This window comes from Electrophorus electricus, chromosome 12 (assembly GCF_041902795.1).
Source record: "Electrophorus electricus isolate QZ-2024a chromosome 12, ASM4190279v1, whole genome shotgun sequence".
NCBI classification, from domain to species: Eukaryota; Metazoa; Chordata; class Actinopteri; order Gymnotiformes; family Gymnotidae; genus Electrophorus; species Electrophorus electricus.
Window position 1 is genome coordinate 11660159 of NC_137508.1, and position 25691 is coordinate 11685849.

Below are 25691 nucleotides of genomic sequence, written 5' to 3' on the forward strand. Positions count from 1 at the left end.
TCAAAGAAGAGAATTATACTGTTTAAGGACATAAATTTGTCAGATGTTGGCAATGTGTAATGTGCCGAAAAAATACACCCTGGCTCATGACTAGCCTTGTGAAATAACTTACACTTGTATCAATATTATTAAACTTACATAGCTAACTACAATAATATCTGCTAAACATCCAGTTAGCAGTTAAAGTGTATTAACAGGCTAAACCTTTCATTTTTTCTTATCCTATTTAAAGTTGGCTAGCTCGCATAATGACTTTTATCTAGAATTTATTTATGACATTCATTATTGGTATTTTCAATTTCAATATCTAAGAATGTCACACAGAGGCATATACTTGAGTGGTCTTGTGAACAATTTCCGAGTCTTATTTACCCTGAGACAAGAGCAAGACTCAAGATGAGTCTCTTGTACTACAACATTAGCATGTGGTTTTGGACACAGCTATGGACTGCAATGTATACATTGTAAAATGGGAAAAAGCAGAACACCTGTGTATCTGCAAAACTCTTTCATCACCATAAGTACAATATCGATCTAGAAATAAACAGCTAAAATTAAAAATCAGTATCATTGTGTGACAATGGTATAAACGGTACATTGCCAAAGAGACTCACTTGTAACTTGTAACTCACTTGTTTTCTTATCACTACTACAAAAGTGAGGTCACAGTACCAGGTAGCATCGCATCTATTTTCTCATAAACCTCCATGAGCAACAATATATAGGAGCAATATTATTATACTATTGAATAAATAGCATCCCTCCCATCTTCCGTGTTCCACGTTTTCCCTGTCGTGTGTATTTTAGCTCCATGCCATAGTTTAGTTTTCTCCGCCCCTCATTTGATTTTCCACACCTGTCCCTCGTTTAGTTCATGTATTTAAACCCTGCCTTGTTCCCTATGTCTTGTGGTTGTTTACTTCGTTTATGTGTTTATGTGTTAGGTTCACTGTGTTTGGTTTAATGTCTGGATGTTTGAAAGCCCGTCTGTTTCAAAGCCTTCATTTGTTAGCCTGTTTTGTTATCCTAGCTTTTGTGTTTCCTAGCCTTTGTTATAGCTTGCTTCCCCTGTTTGCCTTCGTGTGTTTTGTTTGTTTGATCATGTATCCCCGCAATCTCTTGGCTCAATGCCCCTGGACTGCCCTAAGGACTCTGATTTTGGATTTGTCCATAATAAATCTCGCTGTTTTCCGCACATGCGTCCGCATCCTTACCTCTCACTGTTACACAGGGCTACTGCATCAGAACCTATTTAGCTAAGGTCTATTTCCAAACAAGCACTCTAATAACCCACAAAAGCCCAAAACAGTGAGCATGCTCAAATATCTCTGCTGAGTTTGAAAATGCAAACATAGCATAATTCAAATGTTTTTAAATGTACATTAAAAGCATTGTTTATCAGTTATTAACTTTAATAACCAGATCAATTGTTTTTAAATAAACTGGGTTATTTTTAATTGCATCGGTACCTGTAATAAATAAATAAATTTAACAAATTTAGTTGTTGAAATTCATTCAAAAATATCTGCATTTAACAGTTAAGATTATATGCCAGAAATCTAAAATACGACAAGATGTATTGATGAACTAGTCATTTCTGATCTTTATCTAGAACTGTGTTTGCATTAGTCTTGAACTGATCCTGCATTCAGTAACAAACCATTAAAGACATGTAACCAACCTTTGGAGAAGACTTCCTCTTTGAAGGGGAAAGGGACTGAACTTGTGCTTCCCTCGGCCGCTGCTGCAGCAAGGAGCGCAGCTGACTGACTGCAATGCAAATTCACAGAAAACAGCTGTTGGTCCCCTTCATGACAGATAAGGATAGTGTGAGCAGTGCACATGTGGAGCTGTACCTGCTTCACTCTGCTGCACGGACGGCCACGGGCCCTCTGACTGACAGCTCGGACTGCTGCCCTGCTCCAAGGCTTCAGCGTCTGAGCTGTGGTTCGCCAGCATACTGCTCAACTGCTGAATACTGCGATTGGCTCTCTCTGGAGCAATCGCATCAAGTCAAAAATGCAAATATACCCAATGGCCTGTATTTAACTAATACATTTATGAAGAAATATAAACTTATTTTAAGCCACGAGAAACATACAGATATAACCTGGAGGGTGCTAAATGGAGTAAAAACTAAATAGAGCTGCAGTATCTTGTCACTCTCCTTATATTAAGTCTACACGATAAATAGAAAAACCAATAATTTGATTATACTGCTATATTTTGCAGTTAGAATATTCTTTAGAATATATTAGAAAGCCTATTGGTGGATGTTTATTATGAGGTTGTTATAAACTGGTCTGCATTATTTTGAGGAACATTTACTCTTATTCGATCATGTGAATGCAAAAACAGTCACAAAGCATTCATCTGGAACATCTGACACTGGTCAGCACAGTGGTGCTGTGATTTACTATAGGGTTTACTGCAGCCTTTCTTAAAGATCGGAATTGCAAAAGCCAATTACGTGTGACTTATTCTGTACATTTTAAATCTAAATTGAATATCAATCCTGTATAAAGGTGTTAGGGAAATCATCTCCTTTCTTCACACGTTTCAGAGACAGCAGAGGGAGGGTTCTTAATGCAGTTTGTCAGTGCATAGTTTCTCGTTTGTTTTGTTCTAAGACTTTATTGCTTGTGCTTTCATAAATAATTGGGCCTATATTACCCAAAATAGTAAGCTATGCTCCAACCTGATATGTTCACCAGGGCAATTATAAATTTCAAGGGCACTCCCAAATGCACCTCGAAAAGCTTGTTCTCAATGAACGCTCACTTGATGACCATCCTATGTAGATAACGCTAGCTAGGTCAACTAATTTAGGTTCTCATTAGTGTATAGCTCAAATAAACTAACTTGCTAACTGGCTAGCTATTGTGCAGACTTTTGGATAGCTAGCTAACGAAGTACTTTACCGTTACGTTGCCAGTCTATTTAGAGAAAATATAGCTACAAATAATATTTTTAAAGTAAAACAGCTAGGGATGCAAGGGGATGTTTGGTAGCTAATATTAACTATCATCACCTCTCAGTTTCTTCTGATATAGTCCTAATTCTTCTTCCTCGTCCAAGTCCATTGAGGGTTTCATTGTTGCCTAATTAAACACAAGAAAAATCAAACTTAAACTGTTTTTTAAAATTAGCTTCTTCAAAGTTCAGAACATGATAATACTAGTCATAAAAACCATCAATGGCTTTGCTGAAGTCCTACCTGCAACAGAGCCTAGCCGACAACGGTTGACACGAAGGTCATACTTCCGCAATCGCCACCGAGGATACTGGAAACTGTAGTCCTACGCAGACTGCGTCTTCATGTGCCCCAAATGGTGAGGGGCAGAATAAAAACTACATACTGCACAATACGAGTAGTTTAATTTACCAAGGGGGCGGGACAAACGAGATGTAAAAAAATGAATTATTATTATTTTTTGAAATACATTTTTGTCAAAATATAAAGCCTTCTGTTAAACAATACGGAAGTGTCCAATAAAATATTTGAGAAGACTAACATTAATTTGTTAATGTTAACACGCCCACTGGACTGTGTTGGAAGTGCGAACGCTGGCTTTATAGAGGTCCTAGTTGCCTGATTTCAGGCTGCCGTATGTCGCCGCTATTTGTTAGGAATAACGTTATTGCTGAGCAACTGAGACGTAAGAGCACACATTGGGCAGGGCACTGAAAACCGTTTAGCTGTTACATTGGATCATTGCAAAAACATTGCCTGAAGAGCATAGAAAGGGGTAAGTTAAAACTATATGTTGAAAATATATATTTTAGGAATAATGTTCGATCAAGCTTTGATATCAGCAGGATATTTGAAGAAGCCAGTGCTAGCTTATTGTTAGTATCTTTATGATCCTCTGGCTATTTCTAACCTTACTGGCCTAGGCCACTATCGAATCTAATTTATATTGCAGTTAGACTGTGCTGGAATTTGTTTTAATAGAAATGAACATTGTAGACGCACGTTTCAGCCGGCATTACTTTAACTAGCATCACAACGTGTGCACTCAGCTAGCCAGCATTTTTTCCCCCCGGCTCCATCAATACGCTCTCCCAACATCAGGAGTCCTATACACGTCTTTTGTGCATTTGTGTTCATTTTTTTCGATGTCCAAGCCTTATCGTTGATAACTTTTAGACTATGTTTGGCCCAATAAACACATAGCCTAATCAGATTGGTGAGTTTCAATTCCAAAAGGGTCTAAAATGAAGGTGCTGAAAAATCAATGACATTCCAGCCGCTGCTGTTATTAAAGGGAATTCTCTTTTTATCCCGTGACGAATGTCATGAAATATCCCCTTTCCTTTGTTAAAATTTACAACCGGTATATCTCGGCGTCTGATGTAGCCTGCAAGGATGTCTCAACTCCTTGCTGACCCATGCTAGAGGGCACTACTCAAACACCGTGCGTATGTATCTCTTTGTTTTGACTCATCGCCTACATCTGGCCTAAGTATTTCCATTCCCCGTCAGTGACACTCCATCGCGTCTGCTCGTTACTGTGTCGTGGCATTAGCGTGTTAATACATGGCTACTTTTCTCTCTCTGACAATTGTGTAAAAGGTATGACACTGTAACAAAGCGAGTAGGCGTCCACTTCATTTGGCTGCGACAGAGCGATTTTTTCCTTCATTATTGATTCATTTCCACAACACCAGCCATATAGCCGCTTTGATTTTGGGGAATCCCCGTATGAAGCATAAAAACCGGCGGTTGCGTTCTTGATTTTCCGTCGTTGGCTCTACATAGTGCAACGCTTTAATAACTGTTGTGGCGTGATTATAAAACAGATATATCTACGTAGTGCTTTATAAAGGCCTTATAAAATGTCCCCGTTATGAACAAGGTATGAAGCGGTTTTAACCAAAGTACAATAGGATAGTTTCGGCTCTAACAAAGCACCGGGAGGGACGGCCGTCGTCTTCCTTCTGTAACTGACGTTTTGGACTCGGGCCATGTTTCCTCTCGGCCAGATGCTGCTGTCTCCTAAACTGACACTGTTGTTCACTAGCCCACAACATAAGCTTTTGAAACAAACGTGACTTTTTTGCTGCGTCGACAAGTTGTTTGCCAGTGTATTTTTGTAATTAGCAAAATGTGTTTTATTATGCTTAGAGAATGTTAGGTTAAACGTTTTTGTTACTGTTAGCTCACAAAGTTGTTAGAATTGTTTCTAGAAAGTTTTTTTCAATTAGTTCGGATACTTCTGACAGAATGTACTTTTTAGACAAAAGTTGGAAGAGCTCTGGTATTTGTGTACACTTACAACAAATTTGTCTGCAAAATAATTTAATTATCTCCAAATTCCTAGTCCAGAACTATACCCGTTTTATACATCAACTTCTTTATGCGCCTTGACAGTAAAGCTATGAATGGTGGCTGTTGTCCAGGAGGAGAATTAAGATATATAGCCTTAGTTATCTGGGATTCAGATGTGCTGTAGAAATATAATCCAGTAATGTCAACAGTATCTGAACAATTCTGAAAGCCTCTATGTTAGTAGTGGTGTAATGGTGAAGACCTGTGAATTATAGTCAGAAGGCTAAACTGTAGTAATCAGAAGGTGTGAACATGTAAAGAAACTTGGCACTTGTCTTTCAAAGCTATAAATTAGGAGTTTCAAACAGGGTGTTAGCACTGAGCTGTAATATAAACATGGAATATAAAATATTAAAGGGTTGGATATAAAATTCTGGATCTAGCCACAGTCTAGAATTAAAACATACTGAGAGTAAATACATTAGCTGTGAACTGAAGTTGAGCTGGGAACAGATGAGATCACTTAGAAATGATCATCCTGCCATAGCTTTGTCTTCAGGTTCTGTCCTGCCTATAAATTGCTATGATTATCGAATAAGTTAGTCTTTTATTGTTTTAACCTTGCCGGTTTTGTCAAAACACAGAACCAGTTTTGGACAGTGACATAAAAATAATTGGCCATGTGTACGTGAACCTTCTCACCCATCACATCTGTTCTGGGTGGTGCTGTTATGAGCCTTAGTTTCCCCGCTACTCGAAAGTACCAATCAGTCTTTCATCTATATGAAATGCAGATCTCGGTTTTATCCACCAGCCTACTCACTGAACTAAGCCACAGAAAGACCTTGTGGTGACTGTGTAATGGCTGACATATCTTCATCAGGTCCTGTCCATTTTCCCCTCCCTTCACATATTCTTCAGTCATTACTGGAAATGCCATGCCACTATAGCCATGTGGAGTACCTTTTCCTATGGCACAGATAAGAAATCAGTGTTTCAAAACACCAGCACTGATTTGAGGCAAAAAGTGAAAGGGAGCTCCTGCATCTGAGCAGCAGTCTCTCCCATTACTGAAAGAGTAGTCACAGCTTTCTGCTCTACCTTCTGTCAGGCCACTTGTCCCGTGTGATTCATGACTTCAGAAGGAGCTTCACTTCCTGTGTGGAGTCACGTGCTGTGTGTTAATCCATGTTTCCTGTTGTTAAGGAGCATGCTTCAATGAATGGAGCACTAAATGAGAAAATTCACGGAGAATAACAAAGTGTGATCACAGAATGTTAGGCTACAATTTGCCCAAATATTGTAAATGTCCAGTGTAGGCTACATTACCTTTTACCACTTCATGTAGTTAGAGAATACTGTCATACAACAAAGCATTTATTTTTCTTAAATGCTCCTGAAACACTGCTCGACAAATCCATTTTCATGTCTACCTCATCTGGCTAGTCTGCTGGGTCAGTTGGAGGTCAGCTGGAGGTCAGTTAGGCTTCTGTTTGCCAGCTTCAGTAGAGCACATTAGTGCTTATTTGTATTTGTGCAGCATATGTGCAAGAATAGGTGCCCAGTATCGGTCAGACATCCCATGTGTTATTTCTAAAGACACTCAGTGCTCTTCCATGATGGTTGGGCCCTGGAAGCCTGAAAGATTAGCGTAGGTTAACACATGTCAGCTGTAACACTTCTCCAAATGCAGGATAATGCAGAATACTTGCTACCTGAAAACGACAAAGGAAGTAGGCAGCAGTCATGTCTTATGGCTGTACTGAGGCTTCTTTTCCATATGGGGTATTTTCAGTCATATGGTATCTTGGCATCAGCTCCAAATATGCTTTCTCAGTTTATTTCACTAGACTGGTACCATTTTTATTTAATTATCTCTCAGACCTACTACAGAAAGATTATGGGCAAGTTTTCAAGAAGTCCATTATAATGTCACTGCTTAGAAATACGTTATTTATTGTAAATAAGTTTGATTGTTATTATCTTCTTATTACAAATATCAAGCCTAAATGTGTTAACATTACATTAAATATTATTTTGAATTTTGAATTTTTAACCTTTATTTTAACTGACTGTGCATTCTGAGGCAAAGTATTCTAAGGCTCTGTTCAGCCCTCTTTCCATTCATGATACCACATGTATTATGGCAAATGTGAACAGATGGTTTTTGGATTATTCTTTCATTTCATGTTAACTGCTGATGTGTCCAGGGACATTCCTGCAAAAATGAGCAGAATTTCTATTTGGCGTGTGTGATTTTTAAAAGCAGCCCCCTCGGCCTCTAGCTGCGTGCAGCTGTACTGTAGACTAACAAAAGGAAGAAATGCTTGAACAGGTCAGCCATTGTTCTCTACTGCTACCCGATTTCCTCAGCAGGCCCCAAGAATGAAACAGCTATGAAAATAGAGAACTTGCCATTCCTCTTTTTCTCTTTGGTTGGAATAATCAAGGAGCGCTTTACATTTTCACTGCAGTAATGCAATTGTGTAACAGGAACAGTCACGCAAGATCATAATCGGATCCGAAGGAGCTTCTTAGATTCTGGTGTTCCAGTAGCTGTAAGACTGAGGAACGGGACTCTGTTTATGGAGAGTACATCATGTGGGGTGATGTACCTGACCTCAGAATGACATATCGGTATATTTTTAATACACTCAGAATCTAGGGCACACTAGTGTAGCCATGTCAGCTTGAATGACCCGTGTGCTCAGGCTGAAGCGGGAGCCAGATGAGGCTCCTGTTCCTAACTGGCCATCTCGCAGCCGTTTACTTAGACCCCAACCTCTCCCATGTTATAGGATATAAAGATGCATTTAGAAGAGAATAATGATTGCATGGTATTGGGAAAGGATGGTAATTAGAGTAAGGGCTGGCCAATGTCACAAAGGCACCCTGAGGCCCCTGCTCACCAAGGCTGTTCCTGGAAGAGTGCAAAAGGCGCATGGAGCTTCACAGTACAAGCCCCCTGCCACACACACACACACACACACCCCAAAAAAGAAATGATTTAAAAAAAAACCCTGGCAGACATGGTCATTTAGGTGACATTACTGCTGAATAGCAAGAAAAGTTAGGTAAAGACTGTACTAAAAAGCAGTTGTTTTAGCATTTTGTGACACCTCTGAGATTGAATGCTCCCTAGCCAGTAAGCGATACTGACGGTAGCGGTAATAACAGAATGATTTTCTTGTCTTAGTTGCAGTGACGCAGAATGTAGAAAGGCAGTATGTTGTCTTGCTTGGTATTGATAGCCTGCCTCTTTGTGCACATACAGAAGGTGAAAGGTTGTCAAATGTCAAACTGGCATTAATTAACTGAGAGTAATCTGAGTGCATAGGTGAGTTTGTTTGGTTGCTGTTCTTGTGAAAGAAGACAAATAAAGATAAGGGTAGGGGTTTCCCCTGTAATCATCTGTGTATGAAGTGTAATCATGTAGTTGTGATTAGGCAGTGTCTCCTTCTGTCAAAAGACAAGACTGAGGAGTGTTATAGAGGTGGATGCATGTACTAAAACTACAAGAACATTTCACCAGTATTTTCATTCTCTCATTTAATTTGCTTGCTGAAAGGCTTAAGTAGGCTGGATGTAACTGATTAATTGTAACTCGCTAAACTTCCCACCTCCAGGTGGGATGGAGATTTCCTGAGGGAGTCTGTTTGCTGATCCAAGCCAGCTGTGCACTTGTTAGCTGGGCACGGCCGCGGCTGGCTCGCAAAGGAGGGCCAGGCAAGAGCTCGCAGGGCAAGGAATGAGGTCGTGGGGCCGAGGAGCGGCCACTCACACAGCTGTTGCATCATCTGGTAGAGACTCACTGAGGAGTTGACATGAAAGTCCAGAATGTCATTTAATTATTGTTCCGTTGCCTCCTTTTGAGGGAATAATACTCCAATAAAACGTTAGTATTTAGTGTATAAGAACAACAAAAAAAGTTGAAAATGAGGGTTTATATCTAAGCAAGAGATTTCACTCTCTTTTCAGGATATCTTTTTATAGACCAGGTGAATCAGTGGCTCATTCCTCCGAAAAGCAGATAGTGATGGAGAGATGAGCTGGGTCGGATGATAGGAAGTCTCAGTCACACTTCCTGTTTCTCACAGAGTGCATGCAGTCAGCCCCAAACAATCCAACTCTTCAGGCCAGAGAGGGGGAGGATGCACTCCCAGCCAGCATGGAGAAATCGCCCTTTCACCCGCTGAAAAAAAAGCACATTGCTCTGCTGGCATGAAAACCAGCAGGCTGCAGATATCACTGCCAGTAAAGGAAAGAATACAGCCAGACGTCTTGTCCCTGTGCTTCTTTTGACAACACCAGTGGAAATCCACCATAGATTAGAGGTTTCTGGTTAAGCCTTAAGCCAGAGCTAAGCTCCCCAAGTTCGCATGCCTTTTTTAAGTCTTCCACATCGGGTCTTTAGTAGAGCTCCCTGTCTACTCTCCTGAAGCCCACCATGGTGGACGGTGGCAGGGGGTCCTCGTTGCCAAGAGCTGTGTCAGGAGAACATGCAGGAGGACAGACAGGAGGCAGGAGCTGGCCTGAAGCATTCCCCCACTGGCAGACGCTCTTTGGTGAGGCACTAAGAGAGGCACTGGCTGGCTTCCACACCAGGGTTCTTCTGCCACGTCGTGACTGTTCTCCACTTCTGTGGGTGATCACCGTCCCGGGACGGCCTTCCTTTGGCTAGGGGAGGGAACAGAGTGGGGTCGTCATTATGTATACGTTCCTCGCTAGCTCTTTTTATGCTGCGCCAAAAAGGGACGTCAGCCAAGGCAGCCCCCAAAACCCACAATCCCCGAAACCACAGTCAGCATCAGATTCCTGTTTCTCAATAACAAGGGCTTCTTTTTTTTTAAAAGCATGTTTTTTCACACTTAATATGTTATTTTAAAGCTGCCAGATTTAGGAGTGACTGAGTACAGTCGGATTTGGAATTTTGGAAAGGAGGTAATTGGATGCAGAGGAGATATGTTGAAACCACCCAAAGTGTTGTTATGCTCAGAGCTTGTCAAGGTTGTGAGCTGCTATGCTCACAAGCTGGCGTTTTGATGTGGGCATCCAATATTAATGTCAGATTGTTTCTGAAGCTTGATATCAGACTGCTCTCTGTTAAGCTTATTGTCAGTGTGTGGATGAGATTCTAAACATGGGGCTTGCGAGTGGGGAAATGTCACTCCTTTTGTGAAGCGGTAGCCTAATGTGGGTTCACGATCTGCACCCGCAAAATGTGAAACTCATAAATCAGAACAGTACATGGCATGGGACCAGATGTTGTCATAGCAATCGCTTATGAAGCATGTCTTATAATCTCACCAAATGGTAATCACGACTGCCTCTGAGTGCTGTATTGTATTCGAAGTGAAAAGAGCTTTGGACGGTGAGGGTGGTGTGACTGCTGTCCTAGCTAAGGGTCCCAGGTCCTGGACAGTTCAGCGACGCTGACGAATGGCTGTGGGTCATATGTGCACTCCTTCCTTTACTAGCTCTCTGTCATGCAAGAGCATCTGATGTTTTGTATGAAGAAAAAAATCTGGTTGTTTTTCTGGTGCATGGCCAGAATTATGGCTTCACCCTAAACACTTGGTCTGGCCTTGTTTTGTGGCGTCATTGTAACGTATACGTTTACCCAATTTCACAGCAAGAGCTCTGAGGATTGGCATGAGGTTGTCTAGCTGGACTGCATTCAGCATGTGGGCCAGGAAGTGCTGCTTGATGATTTTTTCCTTTCACAGCTGCAGGTCTGGGGCAGCTGAGTGTGGCCAGCTTTTCACTGAAACACAGAGAGAGAATGAGAGAGAGAGAGAGAGAGAGAGAGAGAGAGAGAGAGAGAGAGAGAGAGAAAACAGCAGAGCTGGGTGTGTAGCTGAGAAGCTTACATCACTTCCTGCAGCATCTGGCAGTGATCAGAGCAGGCGGTGAGGAAGGTGCTTAGTGCGCTCCCACTGGCTCTGCCCCTGCGGAAGGGACTGGAATGCTCCAAAGCTGAGGGCCGTCTAACGGATCTCTCTGTCTCTCCTCCCACTCAGCCACTTTGAAATTTCAAACTTAAACAAGATTTTCTGGTAGTGACATGAATGATCTCCCAATGTTCTCCTAGGGAAGCCCTACTAATGTATTTATGCTAAAGTCAATGTGTTGTTTAAAACGGCATAATTCTAAACTGATTTCAATCTTTTGATCTAATATCTGTTTTCCCCCATTTGTCTTGCTCTCTCTCTCTCTCTCTCTCTCTCTCTCTGTCTCTATCTCGAAAAGGATGACGTAGGGGCTGAAGGAGAGAGAGCGTGTGAGCAGAGATGAGCCTCACGTCCTGGTTCCTGGTGAGCAGCGGTGGCACACGCCACCGCCTGCCCCGGGAGATGATCTTCGTGGGTCGTGACGATTGCGAGCTCATGCTGCAGGTCAGCTGGTAGCCACTGTCACTCTGTCTGTCTCAGCCCGACGCTTTCAGACACCAGCGTTTCAGCAGAGGTCAATCCCCTAACAGCTGCCGGCGGGAAACTGATACTGTGTCCCCAATGCTCCTGACGACATCTTGGAGCTTTTTGGGTTTTTCGTAACATCTACTAACCCAGCACTTTGTTTTTCATAGCACCGTGCACTTTTGTACGATTTTGTGTTACTACTGAATGTGCGACTGACTGAACTGGTCCAGCAGATCACCCCAGTACTCAGGCTCGGAACCATGGTGGTATATTTAGTGTTGTTATTATTTGTGAGCTTTATTCCGTTTGAAGACTCATGGTTGGCATGGGAAGAGATGTGTATTATTTATGCCAAGTAAACTGACTGGTTTGGTCTGACACTATCAGAACGTGCATGGTTGTCATGGTGCTGTATTAATAGAAAGTGGAACGACTAGCTCACCGGTTGCTTTTAGATTTTCTAGGGGACCTCTACTATGAGTGGGCAAACATCCACCCTGCCAAACCTTCCAGAGAAACATAGCTTGCCACTGCTGTCATGAGGTACAAGCAACTTCAGAACGCATGTATTATAGTACTGGAATACTAGGTACTACAACCAGTGCAAGCATAACAGTAAGGTGGTGCACAGAAAAGTAGGGTTTTTTTGTTGTTGTTTTTTTACATTTAGCCACATGGTTTAGATTCATTATATTGAGGACAGGCCTAAAGTGGTATGGCGGTGGTAGCAGCTCCCTATGTTGACACCCACACCTCATTTCAGTATTGCCAGCTGCTAAGCACTGGGTTGGTTCTGACTTTCTCCAGCTCTCTGGTTCTCCTAGGTACAGTCATTCACAGCTTTCTGTGCTCCGCTGCCTCTATAGTGCTTGTTTAAAAAGCTAGCGTCTGTGTGTGCCATTTTGTTGCAGTGCTAATAAAGAACTAAGGTTTGGTTGGCTCCCTGGAGGCTAGAGTAGTGTCCCGAGACATGCGTGTAGTGGCTCTTGAGCAGAATGTTTGCTAAGAACTCAGCAGCATCATAGCTCATGTGTGGCCACACCATGGCAAGATGCAGTAGCACTTTCTCTCTTTATCATGGCCCATACAGCAGGAATCCTGTGGCATGCAGATATATTTAGTCTATTATAGTATATTAGCATTCAACAGAAATTCTAGATTTCTGTTTTTCCCCCACAGATTCTCTGATCCTAAATATGGGGATTCCTCATATTAAAGTATTCATTGAGGGACCTTCAGAAACATGGGAAATGCTCTTGAATTTCAGGCACTAGCATGTAGAAGGTACAAACAAAGCTTTGTTTTGTTTGAACGTTTTTTCCCTCCCCTGTTACCCTTCAGTAGGCTGAGAACCTGAGAAACAATTTTTGGTTGGGCGGGGGGGGGGGGTTGATACATTTAAACATCAATTGCTCATTCATGTAATTGCAGTTACAAGACACTTTATTAATTAATGTATTTATCACATGGCCTGGCCAGTAATGGGCTGTTTAAATGTAAGAATTCTTTTAGCTAAAATGAAGCTTGTAGCTATCTAGTGAAGCTTCGGCTAGACTTCTTAATGTCCTTTGTTTAGACGAGGAAAAATGGCACTAGTTCTCCAATATTATGTCCATTATAAATAGCACCATGTCAACCCCTCCCCCTCTCTGTCTCTACCTCTCTCTCGCGCTGTCAGTTTTTACTGTGCCATCGCAGTGACAGATCATTTATTTGGATTCGCCACATTGCTCTTCTGAGGTGTTTTTCGACCTTTTGTTATTTGGGCCAGCCCATGTTCGCTTAGGCGTTTTGGATTGCTGGCAGTATAGGTGCCATCCCACTGCTCATCTTTATCCCTGTGGAATACATCGGTGCTTTTACGGGCCCCGATGGCACCTTCTTTGACTTTTCCTGAAACACCAACCTCATGAGCAGCTGAGCATCAGCATGTCACTCAGGATGTCCGCGCGCTTTTCCAGAGCGGAGCTTCGGATCAGTCCTTAAGTACTTCCTTTGCTAACAATCCCCTACTGACTCCACGGTCATAATCTCATCGGTAATAGGAGGAGATTTGTAATGTGCTGGAGACCATGACAGGTCTTTAAGAAACAATCTCGCTTTGGAACAATGCCAGCCTGAATGTCATTTTCCTTTGCCCTGTGATGAAACTACTGTTTAAATAAAGCAAATACACTGTACTGTGAATAAGGTTAGTGGTAAAGAGCCCCCTGCTCCATTCCCTAACTCATCTGATGTGTGTGTGCGCGTGTGTGTGTGTGTGTGTGTGTGTGTGTGTGTGTGTGTGTGTGTGTGTGTGTGCGTGCGTGTGTGCGAGTGTGTGTGTGTGTGTGTGTGTGTGCGTGTGCGTGTGCGTGCGTGCATGTGTGTGTGTGTGTGTGTGTGTGTGTGTGTGTGTGTGCAGTCCCGCAGTGTAGACAAGCAGCACGCTGTGATCAACTACGAGTCTTCCAGTGATGAACACAAGGTGAAGGATCTGGGGAGTCTCAACGGGGTAAGTGGACACAGTGTACGACAAGGCAAATTGCAAACAAGCCAAATCGCACGTGTTGTTACCCCCTGCTCCTTCCCTCCTGTGGTGTGCATTAGTGCTTTTACCCTCTCAAATGGTGCCTCACGCCCTATGTGATCTCACTTTATGATGTGCAGGGTTCTCATTGTTTCTTTGACTTTGAAAAATATGTTCAAAACTGCTTACATGTAAATTGCTTTTTTGTTTAAGTAATTTAAGAAACCATGCCATTCCTAAACCAAGTAGAGAATGTTGTTGTATTCTGAGTCATGTGTTATTGTCAGTGATTCTCCCTGTGCCCGAGGCTGGTAGAAGCAAGTCAGCATGTCTCAGTGCCTAAAACAGGAAGTCAGATTCAAAGCTCTTCCTGTTAGGTCATACTTTCGTATTGCTCTTCCTGCACACTTGTGGCAGGAAACATTCCCAAACCCAAATTAAAACCCCACAATTACTCCTTAAAAAAGCTCCCTGCATTTTGTTCAGCCATGTTTCTGCTGTGCACTCTGCTTGTGGTTATTATGTGGAAACAGACACTACATGAATGTTTCTTTTGTCATTGAGGCTTGCTATGTGTGAATCACGAATCAGTGCCTCCATAAAATGCTCCCACACCCCCACTCTGGTGGTCTATTACAGAACCCGCACCCCCACACTGGTGGTCTATTACAGAACCCAGACCTCTGTTTCTGGTGACCTATTCCAGCACCAAGTTTCTTCATTTACACTTTTAAATGTGGAGTAAAAAATTATCATCTTTTCAGAGGAAACTTTAAACTGAGCCATAATGAAAGTGCTCAGTTAGCGAGACTTGTTCATCGTCCCTTCCAGGGAGTGTGTGATATTTGAGACAGAGCAGAGGCTTCAGCGCTCAGACCACCAGCACGTACACACTCACGTGCAGAAGGACTGAAGACTTTATGAAATTATGCTGTTTGCGACGGCATGTTTAAGTTTGTCAGTGTTTTGTGGAGATCAGGTTAAGTTGATTTTAACAAGGAAATGCTGTTTTTAACAACTGTAGAGCAAAATTTATTGGAGACTAAACTTCAGTAACTGACTGAGCTAAAGTCCATCCCTGTGGGCAGATTTGGAGATTAAATCTCTGCCTATGATAATTTTTTAACTTCTTTAGCCGTGGATTTGGTTTTGCCTCAGATCTTTTGATACTAACTTCATTAGGTAACCAACAGCAACATAATCCTTTACTCTTAGAAAATCCTTTTTTTTCTCTTTGATGGAACTCACAGCATCTCCTGAGACATGCATGCTGATGACCACCATCAGAGATTCTTTCATTGTGATCTACTTTAGAGGTCACAGGCAAATATGAATGGTACAGTGAGTAACAAAAGTCTTAATTTCTGCTTTCAGACATTTGTGAATGATGTTAGAATCCAGGAGCAGATGTATATCACTCTGAAGATTGATGACAAACTGAGGTTTGGATATGATATCCTTCACCAAATGCTTGCTGTCACTCCATCTTACAGTGTACAAAACTTGTGTCTGCATTTGATTTGATATGAATCACAATTATGTCTACTGGTGTCATGTGGGCATGTGTGTGTGTTTGTAAAATATCAACATCACTGTATATAAGTTATTCTTTTTCCTTAACCTGTCTCACATACCAACCTGTTCACTGTAGTCCGGGGTGAGCTGCATGTACCAGAGGAAGCTCTAAAGGTAATATGCCTAACTATGCCCTGATTTACCTGTAACTATACCATACAGCATCACCCTCTCTATTTAGCAGTAAATATAGCAGTTTTAAATAACCCTGATTGTTAGACACACTAAGTGTACCAATCACCCATATTAGGGTCATGTTAGGGTCATATTATTTGTGTTCATTGCATTTTAGGCAAACAGCCCTTATGTTTGCGCTTCCAAGACTGATGACAGGTGACATCTTCTGTCTCTGATGGTGTTCTTTTTGTCTCTCGGTCAGCATGAGAAGTTTACCAGCCAGCTCCAGCTGGGAAAGAAGCCCGCCAGTGCAGAGCTCCCCAAAACACCCAGGTCTCCTACCCAAGCCACAGAGAGCAAGACAGCTGAAGCCACCCAGGAACCTGCAGCCAGGCCTGCAGAACCCAGCAAGGCAGATGACAAAGTGCCAGGTGAAGCCAGACTGCGTCCTTTATCTTACATTGTAGAGTCGACATGATTAATTGCACCTCCTAATGCTTGGAGGCTTTGTTGAATGTGAAGACTTCATTTGGTACCATGTTGGCTGTGCCATTGGAGTCCATCCTACACTTTATGAAACATGTTATAACAATTTTCTGAATTTCTACAACTGTATGTCCTCATTAGCACCTACCAATCTCTCTCCCATTTTCCTTCTCTTACATGCTCTTACCTACAACCACATAATAATAAGTACTAAAAATTAAAAATAATTAGTTCTCCAATTACTGATGCATGTATTCCTAATGGACGGTACTCTTCTAGATCACCACTAGTTGGGAGTAACAATAATATATATATATATATATATATATATATATATATATATATATATATATAGAGAGAGAGAGAGAGAGAGAGAGAGAGAGAGAGAGAGAGAGAGAGAGAGAGAGAGAGAGAGAGAGGCAGCACCTATAAGTGATCCACTGATGTTTCACACAGGACTAAAACCAGGAAATATGCCAGGCATCATTAACGCTCCAGCCATCAGTGCACATCATAGTAGATCTGGGGGCTCCAGTGCAAAAGCTCCAGCACTGAATTAACATGCACACTTTTGAATTAACACCTACACTGTTCATTTCAGTCTGGCTGTAAGTATGAATTCAATACTGGGCATTTTAATGTTGAATGTTACACTAAAAACAGATAAAAAAACAACCTTGGACCAAAATTACATCTGCCCATGAAGAAGCTAATTCTTCTATTTGACTGTTTTGCATACACTGGGACCTTTACATGACAGTGCCACAAATGGAAATATACAATGATGACATTTGAAACCTATTAAAGGCAGATGCTGTTGGTGTCACTCCAGATGAGTGATCTTTTGACAACCACTCAGGCTTTCCAGTATTAAAGAAGCTTTAAGACCTAATTAGAATGTTGGCTGTGTCTTAACACGGCTGTATGAATGTAATGTTCTGGTGTCCAAAAGCAGCAAGCCAAGCATGTAACAGCAATCCACTTAACCTCAGGCTGCTGTAGCCGAGATGGTTCCTACCATGGCCTGCTAAGCTAGTTTCATTGACTAGCACTATATATTTAAGCCTAACTAATTATGAGTGTGTCCCAAGGCTGTGGTGAAGTGCTGGGTGGGTAATTGCAGGGCAGTGACAGACCCCACACCCATAGCTCTAGTGTTCTGGGCATCAGAATGGAAGAGGCGGGTGCCTCTTAACCCTTTGTTCTTATCTCAGTGCCACCGGGTTATTTTAGCCTGGTAACTGTCAGCCTCATGCTCGAATGCTTCCGCCTTCTCTGTGTTACAGTGACGTCCCCAGTCGAAATAAATGCACTAAATACATCTTTTAAAAAGTATAACAGTATTAAATCATTTACAGTAGCCTGTGTTATTGCTTATAAAACGCTAATGCTGAATGAACCCGCTTTTTCCAAAGCTGCCTAAGGTCTGATGGTTTATATCAGCCCTTCTGGTGGAATTCTAAGTGCATAAAGTGTTCTTGCATGCCCAATAACAAACCTAATGCTGCCACATTTCTGTATGCAATGCAGAGTAAAGGTCCTGTACAGTTGTTAAAATCTGTGAAAAATGTTATATATATTCCAATTACCTTCCAATGTTTTCCCCTAAAAGGACATAAAAAGTAGTCTTTTAATACATTTTTTTCTTACCAGTCTGCTGGTAGTGGACCCCAGCTGATTGACAAACGTAACCACCCAATTAATGAAATATGGCGCAACCTGGAAATGGGATCGCGTCAACTCGGCTTTATTTCTATGAACTTGAAGAGGTGAAAGGCCGCAATGAGGTCGCGGTCAACAGCGGAAACCATGCATTGTTTAAATACACACTAATCAAGTTCTCTGGTTAAATTAAGAATGTATTTAGAGCGGTATCATCTGTGTATTTCTTTCATACTTTCACTTTCACGTTAACGCCATATTAGCTAGCTTAGCTTATATTCGGCTAGTTAACCAGATATAACTAACAGCTGAACGAGGGAAAGTCACCTGGCAGTTTATCGTATATATAACGTTATAAAAGGACATTTGTAGCTGAGCTAAATTAAATAACAAAATTAGCAAACAGTAGCCTGTACATTTTTGCTATATTCGAGTTGCTTGCTACATTATTGTCAGTGTCAGCTGAAAAGAGTGACTTTTAAAAAATAAAGACTAACTTCTCCGCATTGCCTACAGTAAGTGTCAGGAAAGCTGTTGCTTTCAGCTCGAGTCTGCTGGCAAATCCTGAGCTTTATTGAGACCAATTTTCCAGTGTGTGCACAGTGAAATACCTGCTACAGTGTTTTGTATTGGGCCATTTTTTGCCATTTTTATTTGGTCTCGTTTTCTGGAATAAAACGTAGAGCGTATCTTCCTCTTGTCTGTCACTCGAGTAGAGCGATGTGGAGTGAGTAAAGTGTGGGTGGGTCAGTTGGTTTTACAGTTCATGAATATTCAATATAAGGTGTCATATGATTCGCTATAGTCAATTGGTGTCATATGACGTCTAAGATCATAGGGGGTAGTGTACTTTCTTTTTTTTTTTTTATTAGAGGTTATTTTATGCACTCTGCAGTGCCCAATAAATGTTGGACAGAAGCCGGAGTATGAAGATAATCACATACTTTCTGCTAATGTAATATTTTGAATAAGGAGGGAAAATACTGTACAGGGCCTTTAAGATAAAAAAAACCTGGTTTGGTGCATTGCAGCTTATAAAATCATCAAAACTACCATAATTGGATCTTTTTTTTTCCTTTTTTTAATAGCTCAGATGCTCTCTATTCTACCCTGGGGTGTAGTTGTAATCACTTAAAACATGAACACGTTCAAAATGGCACAGACATTGGGGAAAGCATCTAACATCTCCAACCCCTGGTTTACAGTTGTTATCTGTCCTTCTTTTATATCAAACTGCAGCATCTAAGTTTATTAAACCCTGTTGGATCAATGCAATTTTACTACAGGACGTCAGGAAATTTTAAGACCGATTAGCACAAGATAAGAAATCTCGGCCTAAATGACTGAGATGGGAGTGGATATTCAATTTACTCACTACTGTTACCTCCAAAAAAAGTAGACGATGGATGATAATTAATTTTATAGTATCAATGAAAATCTAGTTTGAAAATGAGCAGGATACATGTCCATAGCACATATGTAGGCTATAGGCTATGCCACACAATGACTTCATTAAAGCTGCTAGGAGTGTCTGGCTTGTCTTCTGGATTCCTACAGCAACTTAGATTTGACCCAAGGTGTCTGCGCCTCCATACTTGAGAAAAAACGCAAAAACCTCTTTTCCCGTGTGATATGATGGAATATTTACACAAATGTCGTTTCGCACGGGATTAATATAACCTGAGGTTATAATACTTAATGACTTGCCGCATTCGGATGCGACTAAAATCACTGAGAAACAGGGGTAATAATTACATTACCCCACTTCCCCATGTAAAACTTATCCCCTCTGAGTAGGACCACGTAAAGATGGTCAGTTAGAATCCAATATTCCAACAGTAATCACGAGGACAAAAAAAAAAAAGATTAAAAAGTGATAAGACCAAATGATGTATGCTAAAAGCCATGGACAAGCCAAATACATTGATTGGGTTGGTGAAGTAACAATGTCTTGTTGTTGTAGGGGACATTGCTGCGTTACACAGAGGAACACCTTTGTATGGACAACCATCTTGGTGGGGCGATGGTGATGCTGATGACGAGAACTCATTTAAACAGGAGAATAAAGCATCTGGGAAAAAACAGGAAACTCCTGGGCCAGGTAAGGCCACAATCTTGTCTTACCACAATTTTCTTAGACGAGTTAATCTGATTTGAATGGGTCATAATTGCTTGATTTATTGCAAGCATAATGGAATGGTCATTATTATAAATGTAAAGCCTTTTAAGACCCATTTTGAGCACATTTGTATAAGAATAAATTGCACACAACTCGACGTTTTATGATGAAAAGGTTAAAAGTAACTTCAACAAAATAATTCCATAGCTTTCTTTTGACTTTGATTTGAGATGACTAAAAATAACAATACATGCACCGCATAAAATCCCCTGAAAAACATGTTTTATAGACTCTGAGGTCTGTTTATTGCAAATGATTATTTCCCAGTTTTCACCTCACAATGTGATTTGTCTGGACTGAACAAGGATTCAAGTGCATATCTACAACATCATTCTTACCACAGCTATTCTGGGTACATTGGTCAAAAATAAAGTGCTTTTAATCCTGCAAGCTTTCTAGCATGGTTCCACCCAGGGCAAACGCAGCCACCAAAGCCTGGCTTGGCTGTGGTGTGTTTGGGTCCTGGACCCTGCCATCCCGTTCCCTCGTACCATGCAGGAGTAATAGGATTGGACATTGCTGGGGCTCTTGCCACAGCGGGGTCTTCTATGGTGTGTGAGCTCCAGACCCTAGACAAAAGAAACCCTGATCGGTGACTTCAATAGATAGAGAAAGGGAGTAGAAAATGTATGACGCAAAATATTTATTTACTGTGATGCAAATTATTTATTTATATAAAGCTGTATTTATGCTGACCTTTTTTACAACACCTTGCACAGTCTTTAAATATGTGCTGTGTTGACTTTCTCGCTGATTGTTACTCTTTTGTTGTGCGTGTGTGTATGAACTGTGGCAGTGAGAGAGTTTTGGTGTGTTATAAGTGGGACGCAGACACAGAATGTTGGCTGTGGTGTGGTGCAGCGTTTGGGTTTGTGTTTGAGGATTCTGAGTGAATTTGCTCTTGCAAAGCTCTTGCTTCTCCCGCAGTTAGGTGAAACAAAGAGCGCAACATGGCCTTTATGGCATCTGTAGTAATCGACTATTGTCTGACGTTGCAGAGTTGAGTGTGTTTCCATGTGGGTTGACTGTGTTCTGTAGGTCAGCAGTGTCCTGTGGGTCGACTGTGTTAACTGTGTTCTAAGGGCTGATAATATTCTTTGAATTGATTGTGTTCTGTGGGCTGACAGTGTTTTGTGTGTTAACAGTGATCTGTGGGTTGACTGTTGACTGTGTTCTGCGGTTTGACAGCTGTGGGTCGACTGTGTTAACTGTGTTCTGTGGGTTGACTGTGTTCTGTGGGCTGACAGTGTTTTGTGTGTTAACAGTGATCTGTGGGTTGACTGTTGACTGTGTTCTGGGGTTTGACAGCTGTGGGTTGACTGTGTTCTGTGGGTTAACTGTGATGTGGAAGTTCTAAAAGTGTTTGCCTCTGTGAGCAAGAGAGGAGAACAGACATCACCCACTCCCTCTCACTAGGGAATAAAATTGTGCATATTTCTAAGTGTATGGTTTTATAGTTCTCTTCATATTCTCCATTCTCTCTTTCAAGGCCCACACATGAGAAAGCATTTATGCCTCTTACTTAAATACATCCCTGACAGCAGCCTATCTGTCAAGGAAAGAAGTAACTATATGCTCAGTGAATGGCCCTGTGTGCTTCTGAGGTAATATCTGGCAAATGTACCTCTCAGAGACAACGACTGTCAGATGGAAGGCATTGTTTGACTATGACTTATCTTCCTTTGCTGCCAAAGAAGACAGAACAGGAGTGCCCAAGACTACTAACGTCTTTATGTGAATCAGCACTATTCTCCTCAGCTGCACAAACTCAGAAGTGTGCCAGAGAGAGAGGGAGAGAGAGGAAGAGTCATTGCAACCGTTCCCTACATCAAAGTGCCCTTACCGACTGTTTTTTTTAGGCTGTGGTGAAGGCCGTTCTTCCTCAGTGAAAGGTAGCGGAGCTCGAGTAGCTAGGAGGGGAAGAGAGACAGAAAGAATAGGAACTGTGAATAGGCTCTTTTGTAGCCAGGCCCAGCCCACTTCGCTGGGGATTTTGTCACCGGAGTGTTTTCACATTCAACTCTATGACACCCAACCACTTCACCTCTTCCACAAGAAAGCTTGCATGCCTCATTCGTGAGTATTCCGGATCTTTATGAATGAGGTTGAATGTAGGTGGGTTTTGATACTGAACATGTTCAGTAATGATTGTTCTTGTATTTCATATGGCTGCACTGGTTGGCCTGGTAGTTTGCCTGGACAGCTTTCTGTTTTGAATAATTGGAACTGTGCAACTCAGGTTTTGAAACCAGACTTATCAAGTTGTGAAACATTATGATGTTTGATAATGACAGGATGATAGGGTAATTTTTCTGATTTGTTTTTAAACTAGGGGGCTACATGCTTGGGTTAAGACGAAATGCAATTTAAAAAAAAACAAAACACTTTACCATGATTCTGATTGGTTGTGAACTTAGAATGCTCTAAACAACAGTGTAGGACGCCTTCTAGGATCAAGATCAAAATGCAAAGCTATAAACCACTACAGCTCGGAGATAAAGTTAATTCTCTACAACGGATAATTATAACTTGCACAAGTTTCAATATTACTCACTTCTCTTTTTCTGTTTCCTTTAAAGTCAGAGATCATAATTATATGGAAAATTGTGTCTCTGTGATCGTATTAGGAACACACATTACTATTGTTTATCTACTAGAAAATATTCTAGTTTCCGTTGTTCTTAAATTGAGAAATCGTTAATAAAAGAAAACCTTAGACTAATGTGTGATAATTATTATCTTTGTATAAGTGCCGTGTTGTGATACTCTGTAAGGTTTGTATGGAGTGCATAGAGGTAATTCTACTGTCTGAATGAAGAATCAGTAAAACACGTCTTAGCACACGTAACAATGGCAATAACAATGGGGCTTAATTCCTAGGGCATCTGTTACAAACAAATTGAGTTACATAAACATTAATAATGAAGTATTCTAACTGGCTGTCATTAGATTCCCCGCTAACTGATGTCAGGCGCAATAAATGGAATTATGAGGACTTACCCATTTATTGTCGAGCGTCTCCACCAGACACTTATCCAGACAAACGGTCTGATGCTCAAAGATAGCTGTGTTGATCCTTTACTGGAGGTCATGACCCTTAATCCTCAAGGGTCAATCTTCATTGTCCATTTTCATGTGGCTCCACAGACGGCAAGGAGGCCAAGAGGGCGGAGAAAGCCAGGGAGAACGGCCTGGGCCCACTAGGCCCTGAGCCCAGCTACTTCGAGATCCCCAGCAAGGACAGCCACATGGCAGAGAGTAGCATCCATGAGATCCCCACCAAAGACACGGAGGGCCAGGGCGCTGGCAGGCCCACAGCAGGGGCCGCCGCGCAGGCCAACACCTCCTTCACCATCGAGTTCGACAGCACCTCGCCCGGCAAGGTCACCATCAAGGATCACGTGTCCCGCCCGAGGCCCAAGAAGCCTCAGCCAGGCGGCAAGGAGCTCAGCACCCTGCAGGCGGCCATCATGGCCTCAGAGAGCAAGGTGGCTGACTGGCTTGCCCACAACGACCCGCCGCAGGTCAGACGCCCGTCCACGGAGGAGGACAGCAAGAGCATTAAAAGCGACGTGCCTGTCCACCTCAAGAGGCTGAAAGGTGGGCAGCTACAGATTATAAAAATGATGGCCAGTAACGACTTACTCACGTTAATGCAAGAATTAGGACCTATATAAATTGCCGACATCGGTCTGTTCTTAAATTAACCGTGGTAGTAGACTCAATATGTTTCTGAGATTTGAGCCCTTGTTGCCCTGATTGAATAGAGATGCAACCTAGTTTGTGTGCAGACCCTGGAGGCCACGTGTGTCTCTGGCACTGTGCTGCTGAGGGGCTTTGATTGTGTTGCTCTTATGATGCTTTCAAGCAAGGTGAGATATATCGTGCACAGAGGTGCTAGTGCTCATAGTGCTTATTTTAGTAGGCCATACTCTTTGGCCTCTGGCGGCTAGCTCTTTTTTCAAAGCCACACTGTTCTTACTGAGGTTTTTTCAGCACAGAAATAAGATGGATTTGTGAAGTGTGCTCTGAATCTACATTTGTATAACTTTTGGAGTTATCCAAGATATATCCAATCGTAGTTAAACAAAAAGCAAAGAGACTGTTTGACCTCTGGTGTTTGACTTTCAAAGCAGGTTGGTGTTTACTGGATCATAATCTTTTGCAAGAAATTTGCAAGATGTGCTGGTGTGTAATGTAAGTGTGAATCTGAGATGTCTAGGCGCTGAGGGATGGACTCGGTCTCAGCGGACGTCTGAGACACGCAGCCCACCGAGATAAATGGGGCAATTGTGAACTGTCAGATTTTCTGCTGTGTTTCCCTTTCTGGAGGATTTAAGTGCACTTCACGTTCCTTTAAATCCTCTTCTCATCACCCCCATTGACAGACGTGAGCACCGAGGCTTGGGTTAGCACTCTGCTCTCTCCCTTTCTTCCCCAAAGGCAGCTCCGTCGTCTTAGTCTCCCAGCAGGCACATGACGTCAGTCCCCTTACGCATGACAAACCAGCGCAGGGCTCTGCTCTCACGATGTGTATTTGCAGAAAAGGAGAAGTTTGCAATTGTTATCTTTGTAGGAAGTATCAGAGAAGAAATTAGCCTTCCTTTTCAGTGGGACTTTGGGGATGTTTCTCTCTTTCATGCATGCTTCCACTCAGATGTAGAGCCTGTCACTTTGTAGCAGGGGAGCCCTCTTGTAATTTCATAATTAAGCGCCTGCTAATTTCTGATTACTTCATGCTTCTGGGGCCAGCAGAGTGCTGGCAGAGCTGACGAAAGCAGAGCTGCACGAGCTCTGTGTGTGTGTGTATGTGTGTGTGTGTGTGTGTGTGTGTGTGCTGGGTGATTTATGAGGGCCATTGCTGTCTGCAGTGAGTCTAGCACAAAGGCGTGTCCTGCTGTCCTACAAGGTGGACTCTCTCAGAGGTGTTTTGGTATCCAGAACGCTCCAGTCGGGGTATGGAGCCTCTTGTAGAGCACTGGAATTCGGGCTTTGGTTTGGACGGCTGGAGAACTCACGCGTGTTCTTACACAGCACTGAAAGAGGAGCAGGGAACATCCACTGAGCTACAGAGGGAATCCAAGCCCAGCGGGGTATAATTCATGACCTCAGGTGGGTGCTCAGACAGAGAGGGGCCTCCAATCAGACATCGCGAAGCATGATGATGTTATGATCAGGCATCACAAAGTGTTTATGCATGCTAGTGGGCGTAGTCAAGTTTGTTTGTTTGGGGGAGATGGCACTAGGTCGAGGAGATGAGTCATGGAGGACCGATGATGCAAGCCCCACTCATTCAAAGAGCGTGCTGTGTGCCTCAGAAGAGCCCCTTTGTCTGTGGGGCCTCTGCACGAGAGGCCGGTGTCTAGTGTGGGGTGACTCCCACCACCTCCCACAGCCGGGGTCTCAGCTCTGGCTGTATGCTGCCTCGGGAACTGCCTGAGCTCAAGAGTAGCCTCCTCCTCTGTGTTTTGT

General features: G+C 42.3%; 2 protein-coding genes across 13 annotated transcripts in view; one reads left to right on the top strand and one right to left on the bottom strand.

Annotated features, from left to right (window-relative positions):
* The window catches only part of sdccag8 (SHH signaling and ciliogenesis regulator sdccag8), a 43883-nt gene extending 40635 nt beyond the window's left edge, over positions 1-3248 (bottom strand). For 4 of the 5 annotated variants that reach the window (XM_035531837.2, XM_035531839.2, XM_081724644.1 and 1 more), the window contains exons 1-4: positions 3218-3248; positions 3032-3101; positions 1857-1994; positions 1682-1770 (exon numbers count right to left, since the gene is read on the bottom strand). In XM_035531837.2, coding sequence (XP_035387730.1) covers positions 1682-1770; positions 1857-1994; positions 3032-3095 — 291 coding nt within the window. In that variant the 5' untranslated portion in view covers positions 3096-3101; positions 3218-3248. The other variant, XM_035531838.2, reaches the window with a different exon arrangement.
* A 362-nt stretch (positions 3249-3610) lies between these two features.
* Positions 3611-25691, top strand: part of cep170aa (centrosomal protein 170Aa) — a 35600-nt gene continuing 13519 nt past the window's right edge. For 6 of the 8 annotated variants that reach the window (XM_035531435.2, XM_035531436.2, XM_035531437.2 and 3 more), the window contains exons 1-8: positions 3611-3749; positions 11522-11667; positions 14096-14185; positions 15575-15653; positions 15831-15889; positions 16155-16323; positions 20004-20141; positions 23367-23819. In XM_035531435.2, coding sequence (XP_035387328.1) covers positions 11563-11667; positions 14096-14185; positions 15575-15653; positions 15831-15889; positions 16155-16323; positions 20004-20141; positions 23367-23819 — 1093 coding nt within the window. In that variant the 5' untranslated portion in view covers positions 3611-3749; positions 11522-11562. Of the gene's footprint in view, positions 3750-11521; positions 11668-14095; positions 14186-15574; positions 15654-15830; positions 15890-16154; positions 16324-20003; positions 20142-20197; positions 22296-23366; positions 23820-25691 lie in introns of those variants that run through there. The other 2 variants (XM_081724999.1, XM_081725000.1) reach the window with 2 other exon arrangements.